This window comes from Kalmanozyma brasiliensis, assembly GCF_000497045.1.
Source record: "Kalmanozyma brasiliensis GHG001 unplaced genomic scaffold PSEUBRA_SCAF5, whole genome shotgun sequence".
Classification (NCBI taxonomy): domain Eukaryota; kingdom Fungi; phylum Basidiomycota; class Ustilaginomycetes; order Ustilaginales; genus Kalmanozyma; species Kalmanozyma brasiliensis.
In genome coordinates this window covers 403765-429600 of record NW_015961988.1, presented here as the reverse complement: position 1 = coordinate 429600, position 25836 = coordinate 403765, and the positions used below count along the sequence as shown (strand labels likewise).

The 25836-nt window shown below is 57.7% G+C and overlaps 12 protein-coding genes across 12 annotated transcripts; 6 read left to right on the top strand and 6 right to left on the bottom strand.

The window, feature by feature from the left end:
- Positions 1–2688: 2688 nt before the first annotated feature.
- Positions 2689–5463, top strand: PSEUBRA_005209 (PAS fold-3; the record flags this gene model as incomplete). The annotated part of the gene is made up of 1 exon (XM_016438670.1): positions 2689–5463. The coding sequence occupies one exon, from the start codon at positions 2689–2691 to the stop codon at positions 5461–5463; it is 2775 nt and encodes a 924-aa protein (XP_016290515.1).
- A 1026-nt stretch (positions 5464–6489) lies between these two features.
- On the top strand, positions 6490–6852 carry PSEUBRA_005208 (Translation initiation factor SUI1; the record flags this gene model as incomplete). Its single annotated transcript, XM_016438690.1, has 1 exon — positions 6490–6852. One exon carries the CDS (start codon positions 6490–6492, stop codon positions 6850–6852), a length of 363 nt encoding a protein of 120 aa, XP_016290514.1.
- An 846-nt stretch (positions 6853–7698) lies between these two features.
- On the bottom strand, positions 7699–9279 carry PSEUBRA_005207 (Coenzyme A transferase family I; the record flags this gene model as incomplete). Its single annotated transcript, XM_016438652.1, has 1 exon — positions 7699–9279. One exon carries the CDS (start codon positions 9277–9279, stop codon positions 7699–7701), a length of 1581 nt encoding a protein of 526 aa, XP_016290513.1.
- Positions 9280–10024: 745 nt separating this feature from the next.
- On the bottom strand, positions 10025–12400 carry PSEUBRA_005206 (Major facilitator superfamily associated domain protein; the record flags this gene model as incomplete). Its single annotated transcript, XM_059465471.1, has 1 exon — positions 10025–12400. The coding sequence occupies one exon, from the start codon at positions 12398–12400 to the stop codon at positions 10025–10027; it is 2376 nt and encodes a 791-aa protein (XP_059320422.1).
- A 582-nt stretch (positions 12401–12982) lies between these two features.
- On the top strand, positions 12983–13906 carry PSEUBRA_005205 (Histidine triad (HIT) protein; the record flags this gene model as incomplete). The annotated part of the gene is made up of 1 exon (XM_016438674.1): positions 12983–13906. The coding sequence occupies one exon, from the start codon at positions 12983–12985 to the stop codon at positions 13904–13906; it is 924 nt and encodes a 307-aa protein (XP_016290511.1).
- A 634-nt stretch (positions 13907–14540) lies between these two features.
- PSEUBRA_005204 (Thioredoxin-like fold) lies at positions 14541–15611 on the top strand (the record flags this gene model as incomplete). The annotated part of the gene is made up of 1 exon (XM_016438675.1): positions 14541–15611. The coding sequence occupies one exon, from the start codon at positions 14541–14543 to the stop codon at positions 15609–15611; it is 1071 nt and encodes a 356-aa protein (XP_016290510.1).
- A 108-nt stretch (positions 15612–15719) lies between these two features.
- PSEUBRA_005203 (Arginine biosynthesis protein ArgJ) lies at positions 15720–17126 on the bottom strand (the record flags this gene model as incomplete). The annotated part of the gene is made up of 1 exon (XM_016438663.1): positions 15720–17126. One exon carries the CDS (start codon positions 17124–17126, stop codon positions 15720–15722), a length of 1407 nt encoding a protein of 468 aa, XP_016290509.1.
- Positions 17127–17493: 367 nt separating this feature from the next.
- Positions 17494–19164, bottom strand: PSEUBRA_005202 (Centromere protein Chl4/mis15/CENP-N; the record flags this gene model as incomplete). The annotated part of the gene is made up of 1 exon (XM_016438662.1): positions 17494–19164. The coding sequence occupies one exon, from the start codon at positions 19162–19164 to the stop codon at positions 17494–17496; it is 1671 nt and encodes a 556-aa protein (XP_016290508.1).
- A 486-nt stretch (positions 19165–19650) lies between these two features.
- PSEUBRA_005201 (Protein of unknown function DUF1690) lies at positions 19651–20297 on the top strand (the record flags this gene model as incomplete). Its single annotated transcript, XM_016438678.1, has 2 exons — positions 19651–19731; positions 19842–20297. 2 exons carry the CDS (start codon positions 19651–19653, stop codon positions 20295–20297), a joined length of 537 nt encoding a protein of 178 aa, XP_016290507.1.
- Positions 20298–20531: 234 nt separating this feature from the next.
- PSEUBRA_005200 (Phosphomethylpyrimidine kinase type-1) lies at positions 20532–21626 on the bottom strand (the record flags this gene model as incomplete). The annotated part of the gene is made up of 1 exon (XM_016438651.1): positions 20532–21626. One exon carries the CDS (start codon positions 21624–21626, stop codon positions 20532–20534), a length of 1095 nt encoding a protein of 364 aa, XP_016290506.1.
- A 269-nt stretch (positions 21627–21895) lies between these two features.
- PSEUBRA_005199 (RED-like, N-terminal) lies at positions 21896–23317 on the top strand (the record flags this gene model as incomplete). The annotated part of the gene is made up of 1 exon (XM_059465470.1): positions 21896–23317. The coding sequence occupies one exon, from the start codon at positions 21896–21898 to the stop codon at positions 23315–23317; it is 1422 nt and encodes a 473-aa protein (XP_059320421.1).
- A 146-nt stretch (positions 23318–23463) lies between these two features.
- PSEUBRA_005198 (uncharacterized protein) lies at positions 23464–24561 on the bottom strand (the record flags this gene model as incomplete). Its single annotated transcript, XM_059465469.1, has 1 exon — positions 23464–24561. One exon carries the CDS (start codon positions 24559–24561, stop codon positions 23464–23466), a length of 1098 nt encoding a protein of 365 aa, XP_059321617.1.
- Positions 24562–25836: the final 1275 nt, after the last annotated feature.

Sequence of the window (25836 nt, the reverse complement as noted above, 5' to 3'; positions counted from 1 at the left end):
AGGGGTAACGAGCGATCCTGCCCTGCGACCAAGCACGGCATCGAATTTTGGCAAGCTGGTCGGAGTCTGCCGCAAGGACAGCGGCTCTCCAAAGGCGGCTTTCCCCGCAATGCAGTTGGCTCGCAAGCGAGGGAAGACCACGTCGAATGGGCAGTGCGTAACCGAAATGAAGTCTTTGCAGTCATTCAAATTGCACGGTTGCTCTTGGCGAAAGCGAAGGAATAAGCTCCGCTCGTAATGAGTTTCGGAGCCCATGTGAACGCGACGATTTGGTTCTTGAGGCAGCAGCTCAACGCCTTGATAAGCCCTCTCGCCATGAATGGGTCGTCGCAGTCTGAATCCGAGTGGAACGGCAGGTCCCGAGTCACCGACATGCTGTCTGCGACGCTCCGCGGTGTTCCTCATCCCGAAGCGACCGACCAGTTTGTCGTCAATGCAAGCGTTTTTAAAGTGACATGTCCAGCTGCAAAAGTCGTGAGGGAAGCTGCTTGATTTGGTAAGGGCTGCGGCGTACGACGCCCACAAGGGCTCTAAGCGAGCACGGACCTGTCTGGTGTGAAACCTGCAAGCGAAAAAAGGTGGCGTCAAAGACCCTTGGGTCCAACGGGAAAATCGCAGCCACATGCGTGCAGAGTGAGAAGAACCGCGCCGTCGCAGCAGCAGCAAACAAAGCAAGAGCTTGGCCTGGATCATAGTCAAGCAAAGCGACCAAGCTGAGCATAAGATAGACTCAATTGTGTGGGTCAGCTGACGAGGCTCGACACTAGCTTTATAGTATCACACGCTTGCTGCTGTTGAGCACGACCTGGCAACCACCAAACTTGCGCACCGAGTCCAGACCGCAAGATCAAGGTCAAGGTTTAGACAGACTTTGGCGTCGTCAGGGCCGGTGGCAACGATGGCAACTGCAATCTTGAGCACATTCCGCTCAAAACAAAGCTGAAAGTGTTGTCACAAGCGGTGGATCATCATGACATGGACAGCAGCTCGACGTCGCTATCGAGGAGATAAACGGATCCATCGGCCTCCTTGTATATCCGACGCCCGAGGGACGGTCATGATGCTTTGTTGCTCTCTGCCTCTTGAAATGACGCTTGCAGCGCTCAGACCGCATCAAGGCCGGCCGTTCACGGCTCGGTCACCGTCGCAAGCACCGTTGACAAGCAAACTGCACCACCGCATACGGTCCCTTTTGAAATCGGTCAAGCACTTTGAATCGATTACGGAGGAATAATTGATATTTCGAATATTGATATTCAATCACGGCTGCAGCGGTGCACTTGGCGTGTGCCTGGGTCGCTGTGGCGAATGGAATGCCGCTCGCCAGGGTTCGAGGGTTCAAGGGTCCTTCTTCTTGACCCGGAAGCCGCTGTCAAACCAAGAGTGAGTGACGCGCGCCCTCGCTCGGTCGGTCAAGGTGGCGACCATCACTGCTTCAACACCACAGATTGGTCTCGCCTTTTCGCTTGATCACAATGCTACCAAATCACTCGACCACGAAGCCGACAATGAGATCCATTCGAGACACTCGCGCACTTGAGAATCCTCTTGAGATCGCTTGCTGATCCCACCTTGGAGATGCTGCACGACGACCCGCAGAGCCACGCAGCCAGCCAGCTAGCTACTCGAAACCGAAAAAAGAAAAGAAAATCCTGAAAAGAATGAGAGCCAAGGTGGGCTGCCCGCGTTTCCACAGCGTAGCGAGCGTCGTCCAGGCAGACGTTTGGTTGAAGGCGAGGCAGCCTTGAGACAAGCCAGTGCCTGTCCAGTTGGATGGCAAGCTGGGGGCCCATGATTCTCCGTCTGTTGCTTCCACTGCCGCTGCTGATTTTCTTCGCTGCCTCTCTTGCTTGCGGTTCTCGGGCCTGCCATCCGTCCGTCACTCTGTACCAAACGCCGTCCGTCTTTCATTGTCGCTTTGCCTTGACCATCTCCATCTCCATCTCCATAATCATCATCATCATCATCTCCTCCTCATAGTCTCTTTTTGCTTCGCCTATTTCCGGCACACACCGGAGCAGCAGAGCCACCACATCTTTCTCTTGCGTTCGACACCCACCCAGCCAACTGGCCTTGCACTATCACTGACACCATCTCCCGGCCAGATCGCCCGTATCGCTTACCGGTTCAACAGTAGTTGGTCTATCTTGCTTCTTACTCGGCGGATACAATTTGAGGTCACCTTCATCTCCCTTTTCGCTCCTCGATCATTGTTCGCGCATATCTGCTGAGCAGCCATTGCCCTCGGACAGCCTCGCGCATCGCTCCCTTCATCAACGGGTCGGCATTCGATAAGACGACGCCACGCACCCACCCACCCGCACGCTCAGCGCCTGTCCTGCCATCCCAGCGACCCACGCCGCTGACCGTCAGCCCTTCCACTGTCTCGAGCTGCTTTCTTCCTTAGCCTCGCAGACACCCGCAGGGATATTCTGGCACCGACGCAGCCGAGCAAAGCCATTTCAACACCTTGCCAACCTGTCCGCTCGACATCGCCCTGCATGCTACTCGTGTCTCGCATCTAGTCCATCTTGCCACGACACAACATCACCGGAGCGCCAGCACGTCTGCCATCGCCTTCCTCATAACATTGGTCCGAGCCTCCTCCTCCAGGCGCTCCGTCTCCGCTCGACGCTTTTACGCCTCCCGCTTTTCCGGTCTCTGCGCTCAAACCGCTCTTTCACAGCCATGCAGGGTCAAAATTGGTCCGGCCCTGCAGCCGAGCCGTCCCAAAACTTCAACCCACCTCCCTTCTTCAACAATGACGGCTCCATGAACCAGGAGGCCATGCACAACATGTTCCAGGGAAATGTGCCCAATGACATGGCAAACGCAGGCTTTTCGGGCTTTGACCCCGCCTCATCCGCCAACTTCTCCCACCCGTCTCAGATGATGATGCAACAGCACTCGGGCATGGGCGACCCTTCACAGCGTTTCAACCCCAACATGGCCCAGAACGGTATGGACGCAGCAGCAGCCGCCTACAATCAGATGGCCTTCAACAACTCGATATCCGCACCCGCATCTCGACGACAGTCAGAAAAGAACAACGACCCGTCGCAATCGGATCAGCCCAACGTCGGCAACTGGAACGGCATGCCCAACAACATGCAAGATTATATGCAGAATGGTGGTGCCGACAATACTGGCAACATGTCCATGCGCGCTCCTACCAACATGGACTTCCGAAACAGCATCAACGGCTACGAAGCCGACGGGCCCAGCTCCAACAGCAGCGAAGAATCCGCACAGGGCAAGCGCAGACGAATGACGTTTGGAGGCGCGCCCATCCACCCCGCCCAGATGCAAGGCGGAAACAAGCCCTTGCTCGTGCACAACGATACCTCCAGCAGTAGCGTCCTGAGCGATCTCAACAACAGCATGGGATCCGGGCCCATGCCTGGGTTCGGTCCAGATGGACAGCAGCAGCAGGCCAATTTTGTGCGTCCACCCTTCCGTCACCGTCGATCCCGCAGCGGATCCGAGGCGGTTGGGCCACCGGGCTTCGGACAGCGTTCTTTCAGCAGCATGGAGCTAGGTCCGGGCGCACAGGACCTGTACGGAGGCGGAGTCGGCTACCCGCAACCGCCGCCCTTGTATCCCGCAGGTCAACAGCATAGCCACTCGTTTGTCGGATCGCAGGCGCTGGCAGCCATGGGTGGACATGCTGCCAGCCATCCACCCGGCCTCGGAAGTCAGATCCTTCGCGGCGTCGATGTCAGCGCGAGCGGCTCTTCCGCTGCCACTGATTTCACCAAGCGCAAGGGCTGGACCGGCCGTGTGGTCGAAGAGCTGTTGGATTTTGTCCACGTGCTGGATCCCGAGGGAACTATTCTCTTTGCCAGCCCCAGCGTTCAAGGGCTCACAGGCTGGAAGAGCGAAGAGCTCAAAGGGCGCAAGCTCACCGAGTTCGTCCATCCTCAGGATGTTGCCTCGGTCGAGCGAGAGATCGATCGGATGCGATCCAGCAAGGGCGAGCTGTTGACCTACTACCGCTTCAAGACCAAGCCCAAGACGACCAGACCGAGCAAGAAGGGCGACAAGGCGTCCAAGGAGCACGAGTCGTCCGCGGGCGATACGGCCGAGGAGAAGGACAAGAGCAACGAGCGTCGGAGCGAGGTCGAGCACGCAGACGCATTCACACGCGATGGCGATTATATTGTCTTTGAAGCCACGGGGCATCCGTACTTCCCGCCAGAGCCTGCGCCTGGCGCAACAAATGGGTCCGGCGACAGCGCGGACACCAAAGGCGATGCGCAGGCCGGGGAAGAAGACGGCCTGACCGCGTCCAAGAGTTCCGATGGCGAGACGCAGCAGGGTCAAATCAAATCGGAAAGCATGGCGCCTAGCCTGTCTACGAACTCGAAAGCGGCGCATCCACTCAGCCAGGAGCAGACGCTGCAGACTCCTACCAGCGATGCCGCCAGCAGCTCCTCACGCGCACAGTTGCAATGTTTCTTCTGCTCCGCACGCCCCTACCCCAGCAAGAACACAAGCATGCTCGACTCGTTCCTCGAACTCAAGCTCGAGAATGAGAAGCTGCGTTTGCTCATTGCCGACATGGACTTGACCGGTCCCGACAACGAGCATGACCGCAACTCGTTCGCAGCTGCTTACCACCCTGACCTGCTCAAGCAGGAATTGGAGAGCGACGCGATGGCAGGCGGTTGGGCGCATGCCGTCAACCCCATGTTTGGCTCGGCGACGGTGGGTCCGGATGGCCGCGTTATGTCGACACCTTCGGGTCAACGACCCATGCACGGCTCGCGGCAGAACTCATTGGGATCGCATCCGACCAGCCCGCTCATGCGCACCAACAGCGCGAGAGACGAGGTTCTGGCCGGCCTTGGCGTCTCTGCGGGCGACGACTCGGACGAAGATGCGACAGCGAGTCAGAGCAATGCCAACGGCGCAGGCGCTGACCCGAATGCAGCCGACGATGCTCGACGCAAGAAGAAGCCCAAGCAGGATGACGGCGACCACGTCTGCACCGATTGTGGTCGTGTCGACTCGCCAGAATGGCGCAAAGGCCCTCTAGGACCCAAGACGCTGTGCAATGCGTGCGGTCTGCGATGGGCCAAGAAGATCAAGCGCAAGGGCGGTGATCCCAACTTGGCTGCTGGTTCGATGATGGCTCCCGGCAGCGGCGGCATGCCACCCGGTGGTGGTGGTGTTGGCAGCGGCGGCGGAGGAATGGGCATGAACGTGGGTATGGGCTCGCACATGATGCCTCACGGTCCACCGATGCAGCACGGTCATCCACACCCGTTCAACAGGGCCGACAGCGGCCAGCTTCAGGGCATGCAGATCGCGCCACCTGGCTCGCTTCCACCTGGCATGAACATGCACGGCATGATCAATTCGTCTCCGAACGGCTTTGCTAGCCGCAACTCCTTCGACGAGAACCCACACCAGCATCCGAACAACGGTCTCAACAATATGGGGGGCGGCGGTCAGATGTGAGCGTTTGCAAGCTGCAGTCGACTCGCCATTCTTTCATCCCGGACTTTTCCTTTTGCATCTCAACTTCCCCCTTTTCCCTCATCCTCACAAGCTCTCCGTCTCGCCTCTCCTCCTTTTCTTCTCTCTGTCTCTACATCTTTCTCTGTCTCTCCCTCTCTCTCTCTCCTTTCTGGACCTTGTCACCGGCGACTGTATTTCTGGGAGCTCGATATAACACACGAATACGAAGGGGTCCCTCGCGGTGCTCGTATGTAGCACTTTGGACCCCAGCCTCTTTTACGGAAATGCAATAGCAACCATTACTTTGTCTTGTACATCATCCAGATGGATACTTCCTTTGGATCGCGCCTCGCTTTGTGTGCTCTCGAGCACTGTCTCGCCATCGATACATTGTGTGATCACCATGATGGGCGTCAAGCGTTTGGGAAGCCGTACGACAGTCCCACCGCCGCTTTTGAATTCTTGAATACAAATTCAGCGCAGCCATTCGATTGCAGGTTGGATTACAAATGCGCAGATCCGTAATTCGAAAGAGAGAGTGAGCCCAGACTGCGGCCTGCCGGGGCTCGATTTTTTCGGTGCAGAAGCGCAGCAGCAGCGAATACGCAGTTGGCTGCTTGAGTTGAGCGTCCCACCGTCGCGGACCCCTTTTCGAGCTTCGATCGCCTTGCGCAGTCGTGCATTTTGCAGCAGCAAATCTGAGCGGCGGAGCGCAGCTCGAACGACACTCACTCACTCACACAACACACTTGAGAAAGGCGCGTTGAATTTCAAGGCTCAGCCAGCCTCAGCCACACAGCGTCAACTCACGTCAGACTGCGAATGGCATTTTGCTGTTCTACAGACCTCGTTCAACCTTTCACCTCGACCTCCATCTCTTGATTCCCTTTCTCTCTCTTCCTTAAGTCTCTTGAAGCTCGTTCTTCAATCTCTTTCTCCCGGTCTCTTTCCCAAGCTTCTTTGCCTCTTTCTCATCTTCACAGTCAGGTCCTGCTCCTGATTCACCGTCCATCGCAACCTCGTCTTATGAATATTCAAAACCTCTCCAGTTACGATCCCTTCGCCGATCTCGGCGACGAGTCCAAGCCCGAAGCCACCTCGCAGGCCGCCAAGAAGCAGCAGACACAGGAACGCTACGTCCACATCCGCATCCAGCAGCGCAACGGTCGCAAGACGCTCACCACGCTCCAGGGTCTGCCCAAGGAGTATGACCAGAAGAAACTGCTGAAGGCGTTCAAGAAGGAATTCGCATGCAACGGTACCATCGTTGACGACGAGGATCTCGGCCAGGTCATTCAGCTCCAGGGCGACCAGCGTCAGAAGGTGGCCACTTTCATCGTCCAGGAGGGCATCACCCCCAAGACCGACGTCAAGGTGCACGGTTTCTAAGCTCGTCCCGGCTGTCACGGCTACACTGCGAACATCTATTCATTCGCATGTTTCGATCGTAATGCCTCGCTTCGCTTGCTCTCATTGACAAGCAGCAGCAGCATCTCGACTGCCGTCCTCGACCTCTTCACGTTCTAGCACGCCTTCTGTCTCCAATCTTCACCTCAATTGGCTCCTACGCGACCGCATTTCATTCCCTTTCTCTCTCTCCTGCGCTCTCGTTGCGTTGTCATCCTCGTCGCTCCCATCCATCATCACTGGCTCTTTCGCTATGGTGCTCTCTCACCCCTCAACCGAGGCGGGTCCTTCACGCCTCCCAGCAGTCGCGCTGGGCCCGTCAATCCGAACCGATCGTCGCCTGCCTCACAAGACTCGACCGATCGTTCTCTCATCCGACATCACCTTCGACGAAGACCCCGAATCGAGCTACATCGGCTCAGTCGAAGTGGCCTCGGACTCGGTCAGCGAATCTGCCTCCTTGTTCGGTGCCAGCGTCGTTCTGTCCGCAGCGTCCGACCGGCTCATCCCCCTTTCCCTGCGTTCGATGGCGTCAGAGATGGTGCGTCCACCAGAAGCGGTTTGGTGAAGTCAATGTCAATTCTTCCTTCCCGTCTGACTTTGTGTGTGTGTGACGTGATGGCGCGTTCTGTGTGTTCGTGTGTCCAGTGCGCGGGCTGTTTCGAGTGAGGGAAAAGTGAAGGAATGATGCTGTGCCCTGTCCACTTTGTCAAGCTTCTTTCGCTCAGCGCACAACACTGTTCCTCTCTGAGGGGCAGTCACACACTCTCACACACGACCATCTCTGAGTCTAGGTCGATTGAGCCAATCTGTACAAGTTTTACTATTCTACTCCTTGATGCCGGGACCCAACTTGAACGGGGCATCCGTCTTCTCTCTGACCTCCTTCACACTTACTCCCTCCTGGAGATCGATCAAGGTCAAACCCTCCTCTCCGACCCTATCAACGTCGAAAACGCACAGGTCGGTCACGATCCTACTAACGCATCTGCTTCCCGTCAAGGGCAATTTGCAATCCGCAACGATCTTACTCCTACCGTTCTTGTCCACGTGATCGGAGACCACGACGACCTTGGTATTCGCGGGATTGCTCACCAGGTCCATGGCTCCACCGACACCGGAGACCTTTTTACCCGGGATCATGTAGTTGGCCAAATCGCCGTTAGCTCCAACTTGAAGTGCGCCGAGCATGGTAACGTTAATATGGCCGCCACGGATCATGCCGAAGGATTCGCTGGAATCGAACGTCGATGCGCCGGGGAGGAGGGTGACGGTCTCCTTGCCCGCATTGACAATGTCGGCGTCCAACTCCGAGGTTTTGGGATACGGGCCCATGCCGAGAATTCCGTTCTCAGAGTGAAGCACAACGTTGACGCCGGGGGGGAGGTAGTTGGGCACGAGGGAGGGCATGCCAACGCCAAGGTTGATGTAGTCGCCATCCTGAACTTCGCGTGCGGCGCGCTTGGCGATGCGGATTCGACGCTCTTTTGCTTCGGCCTTCGCCGCATCGAATCCCGAGGAGGAGGACTTGGGAGCGTCGCTGACGGTGCGCACTTCAATCTGCTTCTCGTGCGTCGACTTGACGATTCGATCGACAAAGATGGCGGGGAGGTGGATCTCGTCCGCCCCCAGCGTGCCCACCGGCACAATCTCCTCCGCCTCAACAATGGTGATCTTGGCATTCTTACCGAAGGGAGCGGAGAAGTTGTTCGCGGCGTATCGAAACACGGCATTGCCTGCTTCGTCCACCTTCCACGCATGGATGATGGCGTAATCGCCATGAATGGCTTCTTCCAGGATGTAGTTCCTACCGTTGAAACTGCGTTCCTCTTTAGGCTTTGCCATTTCGGCCGCCTTCAATGGCTCTTTGGAGCCCTCCTCGCGTGCCTCGTAGCGCACGACCAGGTCTCCTGTCTGAACAGCCGTTCCGTACCCCGTAGGCGTGTAGAAGGCGGGGATACCGAACGCGCCCGCGCGGCACTTTTCGACGAGCGTACCCTGCGGTGTCAGCTGCAGACTCACCTGCCCCGTAAGATACTGCGCTTCGAAATACTTGTTGCCACCGATGAAGGAGGAGATCATCTTCTTGATCTGTTTGCTGCGGAGGAGTTTGCCAAGACCGAAATCGCCCGTGCCCGCGTTGTTGGAGACGACGGTGAGGTCTTTGATGTGAGGATGACGGGAGATGGCGCCGATGAGCGTTTCAGGGGTGCCGCAGAGACCGAAGCCGGCAGAGAGGACGGTGGAGCCGGAAGGGATGTCTGCCACCGCCTCGTCGGCCGATGGGTAGACTTTGCTGGATTGGATCCGACGGAGCGAGGTGGAGGCAAAGGTGCGCGTGGGCAGCGTAAGCGGGGTGAAGGCCCGAACGGCCACAGGGGCCCGCGTGCGAAGGACACTTGTCAACATCGTGAGGACTTGCGGATGGTGGTAGTGGGCAAACTAAGCAATCCCGAGTCCGTCCAAGTATATCAACAAGGGCTCGGAAGGGCTCGGACAAGCACTTCCTTCTTCGTTGGACCAATTCTGTGGGGAGAGGGCCTTTCGGCTATTATTTCGTCCGTCTGACGTGACCTGGATACACTCGGTGCAGGAAAAAGGCGCCCGGGTTTTCTCGCTCTTCTCCGCGTCTTCCGGCCGCGCACCTCAACCAGGCGGAAGCAAGATTTGCCCCGCCATGGATTCTGACTTTCTTCCAGCGTCGCTCGCTGGCCCTCTGCTCCCACTTGGCGCACTCGCTGGAGAGATTCGTACGTTGGTCCATCTCGTGTAGTACCGCAACACTGCCAGACCCCAGTGGGATCCGACAACGACACAGCGAGACGCAACCCGGTCTGTCCTTCTGCGCTGCTCTCGGAAGGCCAATCTCGACCGAATGAAAGCTGTCCCTTCCGGCTCATGAAGCGCAAAGGGTCGTGTAGCGCGAGCCGCGCTGATCGCCGTCCTGACCCGGCAAAACGCGTCACACCGGCCGACACTCGCCGAATTTTTCCCCTCAATCCCGGATCAAAGATGTTCCACTCCTCAGGGGTCCATTTCACACCATCCTCGTTTTGCCGCCGTTGTGTGTGCTCAAAGAGGAGGTATATTTTCTCTATCGCAGTGAAAGGGGTGTGTGGTCAAACGCGGGGTATAGTTCTCTAAATGAAGGCGTCTAACGAAAGTTCAGCTTGATCAAGAACAGCAGCATGTCCATCAACGTATGTACGCTTCCCCAGCCGATGGTGGTCAGCAGCTCCGGGAACTCCCTCATCTCGTCCAATCCCAGGTTCGTCACATCCACCCTGAAGGCCCAATAACATATCTGTCTGGCAACGAACGAGGAGCACAGCTCGCTGGCCCAGATCGCCATACTCCCGAGCATCGTAAGCTGGTAGTTGTACGGATCGTGTTTGTTATCGTACGCAAAGAACGGATAGAGAGGTTGGTTCGATCCGAAATGCAGAATGCTGACCCAGCCCAAGAATGCTAGCATGGTAGTATTCTGCGCCAGATTTCGGAGGTAGAAGGCCAACCCAACGCTCTCCACATACTCCTCCCAGGATCTCGGCGACGGATTGAAATACTGCACCACCCGATGACACGTCTTGGACATGCTGAGCGGATACCAGATGCAGATCCAAAACGACGACAAGAGCTGCACCAGCGCAAACTGGTCAAACGACCGAAGTCGCGCAAAAAGGTTGCGGTAGAAGATAAAGTAGACCAAGAAGTAGTAGTACTTGAAGGCGAATACTAGGGCTCGACTGCGAACTTTGGATTCGAGGATCCAGTGCGAGACCAGGGCCAGACCGTTTACGGTGAGCGTCCAGAAGGAGACGTACGCTACGCCGTCCAGGCCCGTGTGCGGGAGGGTGGAGAGGTAGACCGATGCATAGCCTTGACCCGCGATGAGCGCGAAGAGGGATAGGCCAATGGTCGACATGAACCAGAGGAAGCGGATGTAGGACGAGGGGATGCGCCGGTTCAGTTGGCGTTCGAGAAAGGTTTTCTGGTGGTCCGTAAGACTGTGTCGGTAGGTCTGACGGCCAGAGCGACGGAGACCGACGAAGCAGACGAGAGCAGGCATCGCCATGGTCGCAAAGGCGAGGCCAACCCAGAGCGTTTTTCGCTGCCACTGGATGTCCGCATCGTCGATGGTGGGATTACTGTCTAACGCAGTTGCCGTTGCAGCTGTGGACCATTGACGAAGTTGTGCGGCGCTCGGCAGAGACAACAGAGACGTTGTGCCCAAATGTCCGGTGGACTGGATGTGCGCAGGCTTGGCGCCGTCAAGTGCAGGTCGATGCCGAGTCTCGGTGCCAAGCGGGTCGAGCTCGTGCAGCACCCAGCCAGCAACCAGACTGCCGATCCAGAAGAATGTGTACGACGTTTTAGCGCCGAGTGCAGCTGGCCACCAGTTGAGCCTGTACAGACCAAAGAGCTGCGTGATATAGATGAGAGCAACACCGACGTAGATGCCGTAGTAGAACACCAGGAAGAACCAGAAGTTGGCGTCGACGATCAGATCACTGTCGCCGATGGGCTGTTTTGTTGCCGAGGATGGTGTTCTTGTGAACCAGAACTTGGAGAGCAGCCCATTCGCCAGACTGAAGGCGAAACCTGCCACTGTTGGAAGGCTCGAGTATGCTATTGGAGCTGACGCGGAAGTAGCGCTCGCAACAGTGGCATTGGCGGGATAGCACCAGGGCGGATTGTTTGGATCACCTGACCTGCCGCTTTCGCCCGGACTGCACCATGGCAGATTGGGATCGTATGGGTCTGTCTTCGGAAAAGGTACCGCACACCAGATCCAGACCACCAGACTCGGCAGACCGGCAAGCGCGAACCAACGCTGCCACCAGCTATCCAGCCAGCCCTCGACCATCTCCCTGGGCGGTCGAATGAGGTTGTTGAGCCAGCTGCGATTGGGTCTGAGTCGTTCCCTCTCGCGCTCCCTTTCCCAGTTGCGATCACGTATGCTGGTGACTCTACGTCTACGAGGTGGTGGTGACTGAAACGGTGATGGTGCGAGTGACGCTGACAGTCCCTGAGAGGGTTTTGGAAAGTCACCTCTTGCTGCATAGCTTCCTTCTCGTATCGAGCGCGGTTGGAGTGCATCGATCGAGCGTGCCGGAAAGGCAGATGCCGTGGCGTACGTCCCCGCTGAGCGCAATGTGGCCGGATCACCTGCTGCTTTGCTAGGCTTGTCGGTGCCTTGACGAAAGCCGAGGCCCGTTGCGAGTCTCTGCCCCAAGCTGGAGGGCCCCGCCGTCTCGGCTTGATCGAAGCCAGCCATGAAGCCACGATCATTATCCTTCGCTTTGCCTTTGCCGGTCAACGGTTTCGCAATTCGGCGCTTGGATGAAGCGGGAGTACCTGCGTCTTGAGGAAAGGGTATTGGACGAGATCCTGAAGCGGCACTCGCTGATCCCGTTCCTGCGAGTTGGTCCGCAAGGTAGGCACGGAAGCGACCTGGCTTGAGCGATCCTGCGTTGTCCTGCGCTTGCCATGCGTCATCCGAGCCACCTTTGGACATGGGTGCGAACATGATGGCGGTAGATGGAGCGTCGCAGCGCCTGTATGTGCGTGTCTAAATGTCGGGCTGGGTATATGATGTATGCTTTGAGATCGGCCCGTGGTAGGCACCCGAAAGGAAAATCGCTTATCGCATAACGTAGAGACTTCCGTCGATGGGAAGAAGCGCGACGATCGAAGAGACAAGAAAGCAAGGGAGAGATGAAGGAAGGAACAAAGGGAGCGATAGAGATAGCCTCCGTGCTCTAGATGAGGAGGCAGGTGGATATGCACGTTGATTTTGGAGCGTGTGCAGGTGTTGGTCTCCAAAAGCCTCTAAAGGGTCCAAGCACAATAAACTCAGCGCACCTGTCAATCCTCTGATCCATCTTTAGGCGATCATCGAGCAGCTCGAAGCAGCACGATCCTTCTACCTTCGGCCACGAGGAACAAGGAACGAAGCAATGCAACCTTGCCAAAGGCCATAGCCGCATGCCGTCAGTTGCCAAGGACAAACGCGATAATTACATCCTTGCATCGAGGTGCTTTGAACACCAACGTGACGACGCTCGCCAGGCTGCTCTGCCGGCAGCACGGTGTTCGAGCTCGACGCAAGATGGCACCACAATGGGACAAGGCTCTCGTCAAGATCGCCCGGTCGCACGATCCTGAAGCCCTGCCTTTGGACGACCGGATGCTGATCTACGACAAGCGAACCATCACCATCTACGACAAGTTCGCCAAGGCCAAGTACCACTTCCTCGTGCTGCCACGCATACCCTTTCATGCGTCGTCGTCGAAGCCAGCTTTGAGCTCACAAGGGGCGCCAACACTCTCAGCATCAAATGGCAAGCTCAACTTTGGAGCTACGAGCAGTAATAGCGTTCCCGCTTCGCATATGAAGAGCATCTCGACGCTGCTAGCGAGTCCATACGCGGCCGAGGTGCTCGAGGCTCTGCGCGAGGCGAGCGATCGGGTGATCGAGCATATTACGAAGGACATGCAGGAACAGTATGGCACTACGTGGGACATCGAGAGAGCCTTCCATGCAGTGCCGAGCATGGAGCATCTGCATCTGCACGTCGTCTCGATGGACCTCGTCTCGGACAGGCTGAAACACAAGAAGCACTTTCGGTCTTTCCATCCTACGGTCGGATTCGCACTGCGTCTCGATGATGTTGAAGCCATGGTCAAAGCTGGTCGGAGGACGTTGCCAAAGAGCGAGGCGGCATACGAGCAGCTCCTGAAGGGCCCGCTGATGAGCCATCATACAGGCCAGACATTCAAGTTCTTCCCCGAACTCAAGGCCCATCTGGAAGCCTATTGGCGCAACAGCATTCTCGCACCCAGCCGCACATCAGCAGGGGACGCTGCTATCACTACGAGTCTCAAAAGGGACGCTGTTGAGCAGGAGTCAGGTGCATCTGCAAGTCCATCGGACCAGCCACCTTCACAACTGCGTCGATTGGACACCCCAAAAGCTTCCGTCAAGGAAGCCTCCGACTCTGAAGACGACGAGCCATCCCTGCCATTCAGATGATTCTAGAGATAGAATGCAAGTAAGCAGACATTGTCATCAGAGTTTGGTGAGACTTGATGCAGTTGGCTGCGCCAAATGCACCGTGCTGCTGAGTGTGAATGTGTGTGTGGCTGAGCAAAAGCCTGTGCCACGCCATCAAGGGTCCTGCCACGACGCGTCTTGGGAAATGGCTGACATGCGCCCCTGTGTGTGCTGTGAGCTGCTGTCATTTTTGGTTTGTGTGTGTCTTGGCTTCGCTCAGGACCAAGCGCGCTTCTCTATGAAAAGTGTCAAAACGTTCCAGTTGACCGTCCGTGCAAGCCAAGCAGCCAAGCAGGCACAAAGCCAAAAAGACGAGGGTCCAAATCCCAAATCCGCGGTCTCGACGGTATCTCTCTGCCGAACACATATCGAACCTTTGACCTTCGTCATCACTTGTTCGCTCCTCTCAGCTTGGCTCATCCGCTTACTCACGCCACTGATTGTCGCGCCTTCCGGCCAAGCCCTTCCCACCATTACTTCGTATCTCCGAGACGGCTCGACTCTACCGAACGATCTCGCCGGTCACACCAGCATATCGCCGTGCTGACCGCTTACATTGCGCCTTGGCCTTCCTATCGACGCGTGTCTCCACGCCTCTCCTTCACACATAAAGATGACCGAGCTGCGTCCAGGGGCGACACCCAAACGCACCGTCTCCTTCGGCCCATCGGACACCCTCACGCTCCCCTCCGAAAACGCGTCTTCTCCTCCGCATACCAACGGCATCGACGCCTCTTCGTCACCGACCAACGACGGTGAGCCTAGCACACCGCGCAACGCCAAGAACCCATCTCCTCCCTCCTCGGTGCTCAAGTCCGCCATGAAGCCCGGCAAGGATCGCAAGCGTCTTCCCCCTCCCGAGCAATACCAGCACCCCGACCCTTTGTTGCGTCGCCTCCGTCTGGTCGACGCATACGGCGTCCCTGTCGACCTTCGCAAGACCTTTCGGGATACCAAAGTGGTCGGCTTCTACTTTGCCTCGCAATGGGCGGGTCAGCCGTTGAAAGAATACCACCAGGCGATCTCCGACTTTTGCCGTCACCATCCGCACGAATTCAAGGCGATCTACGTAAGCGTCGATGTGGACGAGCAGTGGTACAAGGCGGGTGTGAAGGATAAGCCGTGGATCTCGATGGTGTGGAACGATGGGAGCAGTATGCCTGCTGAGCGTGCGGATCGGACCGCTGCACCCACCAGTCCCGATGGCGATCTGGACGAGCTACCTAGGCTGTACAACAACGAGGACTTTCTGTTGGCCAACGAAGGGGATATCGACGAAAGCCTCAGCCACACGGATAAGAGCGGAGAGGCGTATCTCAGGCCCTTCTCGAGAGTCCATCTGGCGGCAAAACTCAACATCATCGCTGCACCCACGTTGTGCATCTACCACCTGGAGAGTGGAAAGATGTTGGAGTGGAACGTGAGGATGGGCCGACTGGCCAGCCACCGCAGGAGGGAGACGTGGGAGAGGTGGAGAGCAGGCGAGAGCGCAGCAACGTTCAGCGTGGCGGATGCGTTTGCGGTCGCACCGTACACGATTGTGGCTGCGCTGTTTGCGTTGTTGTACTTTGCGGTGGTTTGGTTTGGCGGCGAGGAGTATAACGTGCTGAGGAGGACACTGTATTCGTTGTTGGAGGGGACCGCGGGTGGATCGCACAAGTTGGTGACAAATGACGAGTTGTAGCATTCAGCCCATCGTGGACAAGCATATCATTATTCATGTTCATCGAGGGAATCTCCCCTTCACACCAGCCAACCTGGAGAGCATGTGACATTCTATTACGGCCTCCTGCTACGAGCGGTAATCCGCATTGATCTCGATATACTCCCTGCTCAAATCGCACGTCCAGTACGTGCACTCCTCCCCACCCACCCCCAGATCAATCACCACCTTGACATCCTCCTTCTTCAGCAACGCCCCTACCACCTCCTCATCCACCTTGACCGGGTTTCCATCTCGCAACACCACCACTTGCTCCTCCTTATCCGGGTTGACAAAGCTCACGCTGACCTTACTCGGATCTACCCCCTTGGTCAAGGTCGGATCTGCTCCGCCGACAGATGCGAGGATGCGACCCCAGTTAGCGTCCTCGCCATGAATCGCGCATTTGAACAGCATGCTCGTCACCAGCCGGCTCAGGAGGCCGTGTGCGACTTCGTAGCTGGGCGCATTGGTGCACGTGATCTCGACGAATTTTTCGGCTCCTTCGCCATCGCGCACGATGAGCTTGGAAAGGTCCTGACAGAAGGAGGTGAGTTCGGAGACGAACGCCTCGAAATGGGGGGAGGATTCATCGATGAGTGTGGCGGAGGGTGCTTGACCGTTGGCGAGAAGGAGGATCGTATCATTGGTGGACATGTCTCCGTCGACCGAGATGCAGTTGAAGCTCCTTGCTACCGCCCGGTTGAGCGCGGTCTGCAGAGCTTTAGGATCCACCGCAGCGTCGGTAGCGATCAAACCGAGCATCGTTGCGTGCAACCCCGCCTGGGGAGTAGGTCCCGTCATGGCGGGATGAATCATTCCCGCCCCCTTATCTATGCCCACCATCCTCACCTCTTGCCCACCGAGCGTGAAGGTGCGAGCGCGCAGTTTCGGGAAAGTATCCGTCGTCATGAACGCCCTCGCTACTTCACGCCAGGACTCCGGATCGCTACGCAGGATCATCCCGTTGCTCAAATGCGGGATGCACCGCTTGATCGTCGGCATCGGAAGCGGAACACCGATCACGCCTGTTGAGAGGAGAAGCGTGCCTCGATCCCCCGAACTCTGACCCAACCCAGGATGCGGTGCCAGATGCTTTTGCACCAGCTCCACACACGATTGCGCATCCGCCATCCCCTGCGTACCCGTCACCGCGTTGGCACACCCCGAGTTGACCAGCACACTCTGCACCTTGGCACCATCGAGAATCGTCTGGTTCGAAACGACGACGGGTGCAGCTTTGAAGACGTTTCGCGTAAACGTTCCCGCTGCCACCGCAGGGACGGTCGACACGATCAAGGCGAGGTCCGGCTTGGGATTCGGATTTGACGGTCCGGAGGAAGAAGTGGGTTTGGGCGAGATGGCCGCTTTGATCCCGGCGTAGGTGGATGAGACGACAAAGCCTTTCGGCAGGTCGGAGGCGGAGATCGGGACAGAGAAGCGGGCTGGCTTGTTGAGCTTCGCCGAAGCATTGAGGGTGGAAGAGGTGGTGCTCATAGTTCGGGCTGCGACGCGAGCCAGAGGTGATCGTAGGAGGTGTGGCGATAGCATCGTAGATTGTTGCCTCGCTTGTTGGGATGAGGCAGCGAAAGGATGATCGAGGAGGATGATCGAGGAGGAATGATAAGAGGCTTCAGAAGAATCAACCGAATGAGAATTTGGACGGCCGTGCGAGGTGGAGTCATGCTCGGCAACGGTGAAATTGTTTCTTCTGAAAACTCGTTGCTTACCCTCGGCCCTCAACACGGTATACAACCTACTGGAATCATCGAGTCGAAGAAGACCGTCGAGTCAATGTCGAAAGAGCGTGGTATACAACGAATCGCACAGTAAGAATACAACTAGAATACAGACAGAAAGCACATCACATGTCGCGACTGCTATCGTCGCCCGCCGGCGGCGGCAGAACCACGACCTTGGTCCCTCTCACTTCGGTCAACCACCCGGGCAACCCGTCCAGCTCCACTCCTCCCTCTTCCTCTTCCTCGCCAGCATTCAGTCTTGTTGTCCGCCTATCCAGTCCTGCAGCCACGACCTTCCTCAGTCCGGCCAGCACGTGTGTGCCCTCCAGCCTAAGTCGGATCTTGGGTCGCTCCGGATCGGCATTGTACGCTGTCATGTCCACTAAGCTGCGCGTGTTGTAGCGTTGCATATTGGGGAAGGGCAGGTGCAGCTCGTACTCGATGCGTTCGATGCGTGGTAGCGTATCGTTCGCGTCGACTGCGGGGCCGAAGAGGTCGTTTGCTTCGCGCTGCGATGCGAGTTGGGAGGCAAGGGCTGCGCGCGCATGCTCGGTCGTTTCGTGCGGTGCGTGGACGCCGGGAGTGGGAGAGTGACGACGTTGAGCGCGGCGCGCAGAAGTCGAGGAGAGCGAGACGCTATCCGATTCAGACGCGGATGTAGGTGGCGTGGGAGGGGCGATCCCGAACGCGCTCAGGTCGTCCTCCTTGCGTCGTTTAAGCGGTGCGACCAGCGGACCGTCTTCTGCCCCACCGTTGCGCTTGGTCATCTGCCGCGCTTTGCCTCCGCCTGCCACCCCCGCTGGCGCCGCACTCGAATCGGATGTTGACGAAAGACGTCCCGACTCGTGCAGGAGAATCGCGCGCAGCGCCATCGGATCTTTGCCACGCAGCTCGCCCAGCGTCCTCCTGTTCCCTGCGGCGTCTTCGCCCGCGTCGTTGAGCTCGGCCAGCAGCTTCTTCGCTGCCGTCGATCCAGCGCTCGGCTTGGCGTAGTTGACCGTCGTCGCTCCTGCCGCAGACGCAAACGCCGAAAGCGCCATCTCCCTGTTCTCTGATCCTCTCCCGAGACTTCCGGATACGAGCAGAAACGGTGTCCTCGGTAGGTGCAGGATGTGCAGTCCTGTTCCGCACACGTCACTCGGCGTGGGAGCGAGCACGATGCGAAAGTACGAAAAGTGATCGGTCCACATGCTTTCCTCCTTGCCGCGCGGATGCAGGTAGATGTGATGTTCAAAGTAGTGTCCCAGCTCGTCGCCTAGTCGTGCTCGAATTTGAGTTTCGTTGAGCCTCTCCCAACCGCGACCGGCCGCATCGACCTCGTCATCGTATTCGAGGCGGACGGTGGTCCATGTCTTGGAGAGCTGGCGGGCGTGCATGTAGAAGAGGTCGAGTTCGGCGACCATTGCGTAGCTGAGACCTTCGGGCCAGTCGACATCGGCGATGCGGTCGAGCGCACGCGCTTTGGGCACTTTGGGGTCCGCCATGGGTCCCGTCCAGAGCAGACGAAGCTCGTCCATGGAGCGACAGCGACGCTCTTCGTTCAGATCTAGGATGGCGTGGAAGAGCGTGAGGTTGGATGCTGGGTCTTCCTCGCCTGCTTTGGGTTGACGGCGTGAGAGCATGGGTGGGATGTAGGACGGGCCGGCATTGTCGAGCCATCGTGTGACGAGGGATACGAGCTCGGTTTTGTCGAGGCGAGAGAGGAGACGTCGGAGGCTGATTGAGTGTGCTACCAGATGTCGGTCCTCGTGCGAGACCAGCTTGCTCCGTGAGGAGGAGGGTTGGGTGATCATGTTGCGCTGCCGTCACGAAGTGCCATCCGCGTGTCGAAGGGTGGCCGAGAAGGTGTATAGGTTGAGAGCTTTCCAAGACGGCTTCTAGCAGATTGAACCGGACTGAGCAGAATCGAGTCCCTGTGTGGTACCGTCTCGTTTGCGGTGTAGGTGTGATTGTGATGCTCGGTGCGGAACGATAGGTGGGGTGGACATCAACAAAGACAAAGATGATGTTGGTGTTGGTTTGAGCTGCAGGCCAAATCGCGTCGCGCCCTTAATTCTGGCTGCTGTCTTGTCGATCTCACATTCCGATATCAAATTTCACACGTGATTTCAGACGGCGGAATCGCACCGAGCCAGGCTCCGCTCTGAAGCCATTTCTTCCGATTCCAACCGTGCACAATCTCGATCCTGCTCCACTCTTGCAGACGATCATCGCCAACAACCTCATCACAAACCGTCGACGACCTCGGACCGTATCGTGACATAGCCAAGGACGCAAATATGGGTGCCGCAGCTTCAAAACAGAACACAGCTGCGCCGGCAGCGCCGGCCGCCGAGGACAAGCAGGCAAGTCATCTTCAGGTAAGTCTTGTCGACCTCGATCCCAAGCTGCAGCAGCTCATTCGATTGGGCATCAGCATGAACTTGATCTGACAGTCCACCTCCGTTTCCTCTCGCTCTTGACATGGTAGTTCGGCCGCTCGCTCCTGAACTCGCTCGACAAGACTTCGCTGGACAACGTCGAAGGACCCGATGCAACGCGCCAAGCGAAACTCGACACCTCGATCCAGGCCAAGATCAAGTCGGAACTCGACCGTCTACGCAAAGAGGAGGCCGAAGTGCGCAACGAGATCCAAAAGGCGATCGAGAAGGAGAATCTTGCACGCGAGTCCAAGTACACGGGCGCCTCGGAGGGCAAGAACTCCAACGTGCTGCGTCAGGAGCTCGAGGGGTTGAGGAGTAAGATCGACAAGTACAACAAGCAGAAGGATGTGAGCAACTATACGGGAGTGAAGGAGGCGCAGGAGGAGCTGGTCAAGTGCTACAAGAACAACCCCGAGAGGACGTTGGACTGCTGGAAGCAGGCAGAGGCGTTCAAGAAGGCGGTGGAAGGCGCTGAGAAGCAGTTCATCTCTTCGTTCGGTTGAGGGGACGTGATTGACGATTGGGAGCACGCACCGTAGGGGTGGGGTTTGTAGACCAGTCGTCGAATGTCAGAAAGCAAACACTACAGCGCCTCTGACGGTCCAAGCAAAGCATTGCTTGTGAAACAACTTTCTTACAGTGTGGACCTAGGGCGGACACGCAATGCTCAGTCAGACAACGCGAAGGTTGAGTCCAGTCTATGTGATGCGAACTTTACGAACACCAAGCCACTCCGCTCAGCTTCCAATCCACCTCGCGCGATACACAATCATCGGCGACTCGATCTCCTTCTTACTCTGCACCACCCTCAACTCTCTCCTTCGCATCCTATCCACCTTCTCCTGCGCTTCATCTTTCCCTGTCGAGTCCGGCAGATCCTTCTCGATCTGGTCAATGACCTTGCACGTGTTGCTGAGGATGCCTTGCAGACTGGCGATGGCCAGCTCGCTTGCCTTTGCGATGGGTGTCAGATCCTTTGTCGCCCCATTCGCCTGTGATGCCATCTGGCCTTCTCGGTGGAAGCGTCCGAGAGTAAGAGCAGCGAACATGTCCCCTACACCCGAAAAGTAGCCCTGCACTTCCGGGAATTGGATGGACCACACCTGCAGATTCTCCTCTTCCAAATTCGGTTCCTGCCTCTCGCCCGCCTCAAGGTGGATCTCGCAGCTCGAGCCGACCTGGAGCATGGCTGGCCGGCCATCTGCCAACGTCTTCTGCGCACCTATCGCTGCAAGATCCGCATCGGGCAGCTCCACTGACGTAATGATCACATGTGGCACCTTATGCTTCTTGTGCAGCGTCAAGATGACCTTTTTGAGCGAGACGAGGTCGACGATGTCTATGCCGGTGAGCGCCTGCGCTTCGAACTGGTTGGGCGTGATGATGGTCGAATACTGCAGCATCTCTTGATAGATGGGCAGCACTTCCGGGGCCACGTACATCCCTCGACCCATATCGCCCATCACTGGATCCAGCAGATAGATCAGACCGCCTTCCTCTCCACCCTCCCTCGCGCGAAGCTTCTTGACTAGCGACAACACCGTCTGCACCACTGCAGCGGATGGCATGTAGCCGGTGAGCATCCGGGAGTAGCGCAACAACCCGTTCTTGTCCAGACCGTCAAAAATGTCCTGCAGGTGTTCGGCATCGAATCGCAGCCCACCCCAGCGTCCGTACCCCGTATGGTTGCTGAACTGGACCGTGTTGGTCACGTCGACGTCCCAACCGAGGAGCTGAAGCGGGAAGGTGGCCGATCGGTTGCCGACGTAGCCGGATACTACGTGGCTTTGAATGCTGAGGATCCGTGATGGGTCGGGGACGTTGGCTGCCATGATTGCCGGACTTGCGAGTCACTTTGTGACTTCTGATCGAGCTGGTGATGTTGTATATGCGTGTGGTAGAGTGAGGGACGGTGGGAAGTTGGAGTCAGAGGGGTTGAGCGAAAGATGATAAGATTTGGAAGAAACGTTGTCGAGGAAATTTAGAGCGTTTGCGCCAGCTCTGGCCGAACAATTGTCCGAGTCAAGCTCTAAATTTCCCCTCGCAGCCTCCACCTCAACCTTCCTACCACCCCCATCACCACTTCGAATCGTTCGCAAGAATGGACCAGGAAGCATTCCGAAACCTCATCTCGACGTCGTCCGCACTCGCCGGCCCGAGCGGCTCGACGGGCAACCGCAGCTTTGGCAAAGCGCACAAGCGCTCCGCTCCACCCACCTCGTTCACCAGACCCTCCGATCTTAAACCGCGCAAGCTCAAAAGAGATAGCACCTACACCGATCGAGCTTCCGCCCGTCGCTCCGGAACCACCAATGAGTTTGATGACGTCGAGGAACTGCATCGCGACTTTGAGGAGCGCATCGCCGCAGCAGAGACCGAGGAGGAGCGGCAGAGGTTGAGGGACCAGATCAGCAGTGTCGGTGGAGACGCCAGGTATTCCGTCTTGGTCAAGGGGTTGGATTGGGGCTTGTTGGCGCAGAACAAGGCACGGGTCGAAAGGGAGAATGGAGGGTATGAGCAGGGCGGAGGGGAAGGAGAGCTCGAGGTTGCGTATCAGGAAGGTAGGGCGGGGGACGACGGTGAAGGAGAGGGGAAGAGGAGCAGAGAGGACATCGTCGAGGCGATCAGGCGGCGTAGGGAAGCGAAGGGAGCGCTGAAGGATGAACCCAAGACGGGCTTCCGCCCGATAGGCTTCAAGCCTATCGGAGGTCCAGACAAGCAAGAGGAGGGTTTGGCAGAGTACAAATGGGTGGGTGGCAAGCGGATGCGCAAGAAGAAGAAGCTGGAAGCGGCGCCGGTGGAAGAAGAGCTGGCGTCGAAAGAGGCCGAACAGGTCAAAGCTGTGCAAGGCGCAAAGATGGACCCGATACGACGGGATGCAAGCGAGGTAGTCCCGACTCCAGTTGCGATCAAGCAGTCTTCTGCATCTGCAGCGGGGACTTCGATGCGTGCAGTAGGGCCAAACCGCCAAATCAGCGCATCCAGCTCGGCGAATCGCACACCGTCGCCGCCAAAGCGGCCTGTCGAGCCAGCTGAAGAGAAAGTCAAGCCTACAGCCACCATTGAAGAGGACGACGAAGACGAAGACATCTTTGCCGACGTCGGCGGTTGGGATGGCATCGCGGAATCCAAGGACGACGCTGACGACACGGCAAGCGCAGATGGCTCTGACGAGGCGGGTGCCCTTTCCTCACCAATCGCCGATCGCGCATCTACACCACCACCTGCCACAACAGCACCCCTTGTCGATCCCGACTCACCCGTCAAGGACGCCAGATCCCCTTCTCCGACTCGCCCTGAGCCTGCTCAACTAGCTCTCGACGCTAGCCTCCCCGCTGTCTCCGCTAACGTGCCGGCGCTGCCACTGAGCCCCGACTCAATTGCGTCGCAAACAGTCTCGGCGCCACCAGCTGCAGAAAGCGAGCCAGCACCAGCCCTCGAAGCCTCGAAGCCGAAACCCAAAAAGTCCAAATGGGACGACGACGAGCCGTCAGCCAAGAAAAAGAAAAAGAAGCGTCATTGACGCCGTCTCTTGTATACCCAGCTTTCCCTCCCTCTCGCCCTGCTCTGGCGCTCAATGGCATTCACACACGACCTTTCCCAATCTGATACAATGCAAGGGACATGTGATGAGGGGTATATTTGCGCAGCACAACGACGTATTGACAATCACTTGGCGCCAAGACCGCTACTGAGCACGCCCACGCCTTTGCTTCTGACGACCTCGAGACAAGCCGCACACTTTGGATGCACCAGCACCAGCTCGGCGTGCACACCATCCACCAACCCCGCTTCGGAAGTGACGAGTCCGCCGTGCAGCGTCGGTACGGAGGCTTGTGCAGGGCTGACCTCTATGGGCGGCGAGCGGCGTCGTGGGGGCGACGCGCGCTGCTTATCCATCCAGCTGTCCACCGCGCCGATACCCGAGGGACGTTCGAGGGCGAGGTCGCACGCGGCACAGTCGTCACAGCCGGGCGCAGACGAGGTAGGCTGGGCGGCGAGCGTCGCGGGTGGAGTTCGCGGGCTGACGGAGGAGGATGTAATGGTGCTCGATGCGCGATGCCCCGAATGTGGCCCGTCGCTGCGGCCGACAGGGGAGGACGCACGTTGCTTGGCCAGACATCGCGAGCATCGACAGCCCTGACCGCAAGCGCAAGGAGGAGGGACAAAGTCGGTCGTCATATCGACAGCGCGCAGGAGAAGCTCGATGCTTGGCGCAGCAGAGGTGAGGGCGCCTTTGCCGGTGCAGCAGCTGCTTGTGCTGGCTTTTGACGACTCAAGCTGCGTTGAGGTTGATGCAGGCGGTGACGCGTGTTGCTGAGGAGACTTCGACGAAGAGCAGATGACGGGGTCGCACTCATTCAGCGCGCTGCTGAGCTGCTTTGGTGAGACGGGGGCTCGACGACGTCGCTGCTCGGAGCAGGTGGTGCATGAGCCGGTGCTGCGGCAGCCGCATGGGTTCATGAGGCTCGAGAGTGACAGTGTCGAAGATCGGCGTGGAGTCGCTTCTTCGTCCGCTCGGTATGGGCCGTGGGGCACCGAATACGCATCGTGCGTCGAGTGAATGCTGGGTAGACTCCAAGAGTGAGGGGCACGGGATGGTCGGATCGGAGCGAGGACATTGTCGGGTGCAGAAGACTGGGACAAGGTCTCGTCGGACGAGTCTGGATCGCTCAGCCTTCGGCCAGCGAACGTTGAGGTGGACTGCGCCGAGTCAGGTTCAAGTTGGATTCTGGATCTCTTTGTTGGACGCTGGCCTTTGTCCATGCTGGGCAGGTCATCGCTGATTCGAGGCAGAATTGGCGCGAAAGCCTTGGGCGCTACTGGCTTCTTGAGCGTGGTTGTCGAAGTCGATACTGTGGCTGTTGTTGTTGTCTTCTTACCAGTGCAATCGCAGCGAACGTGACGCCCACTCTCTTTGCGCTTCTTACGGCAAATTTCGCACTGAGTCGGCGGCCTGCCCTTGCTACGAATCGGCTGAAGAGGACCCTTGGAGCCGTCCTGATGCGTGCAGGACGATGTGCGATGCCCTCGAATACAAGAAGCGCAAGCATACTTGACTCCCGAAGAGGATGATTGATCGATAGGCACGTCGCCATGACTAGACCTTCGGGGAGGGGACAATTTCGCGGGCCCGCTTTCTCGGTCGGCGTTCGGCGAGTGTATCGAGAATGTCATCCTGTGTGTTGTGCCCTCTCGAGTGTGGGAAGATGGCGATGATGAGGAGAAGCTCTGCATGTATGATGAATCTCTAGAGTGTGGAGAAGCCATCGAATCGCTGTATCGGTGTGAGAAGAAGTGAGACGGCCTCGAGGCGGTGGCAGTGGTCGCAGTCATGCTCGTTAGTGGGATGGGGTGGGTCGCAATAGAGAGGCGTGATTGTTGTCTATCGAGATGATGGTGGTGAGCGCAGCTGTATGAGACGTCTGGGATAATGGAAGTCAGACCGAGACAGTATCGATGCCCAAGAGAGAGCCTGGTGTGAGGAGAGGTCACCGCGAGCTCATCTTGATCGGCTGGCTAAGCTGGGAGATGTCAATGCGAGCCAAATGGCCCGTAGGAAGCCTGTTGAAGGAGGGTCAAGGGCGGCAAAGGTGCAGCACGGGTCACCAAAGCATGTCGGGTGGCTGCGAGAGGGCTTCGAGACGAGACTCAGACTACAGAGGGTAAGGATGAGAAGCAAGTAAGTTACGGCACTCGAGAGAGGCTATTTTGGCGTCTGACGCTTAAGCTGGGCGGAGGGTTTTCATCATCTCGGAGCGTTGCGTGCTTCTGCAGCTGCGCATTTTTCGAGAAAGGGTCCGGGGTAAGTTAGACAGCCAGCCTTCCAACCCTCGTTCCACGCTGCAGTAACTCAATCAGGCAAAGATCGCGCAGATCACTGCTTGTTCGGCTGAGTGACTTGTGCTGGTCTACAGAGCAAGGCTTGACCGGCGGACAGAGACCTTCGACTAGCTTTGTGTGACTTCATAAGCCAGGCGCGAGCGTGCCAGCCACAGCTGTAACCCTGGGGCCCAGCCGCTTGGTCGCGTCTCTCATGGG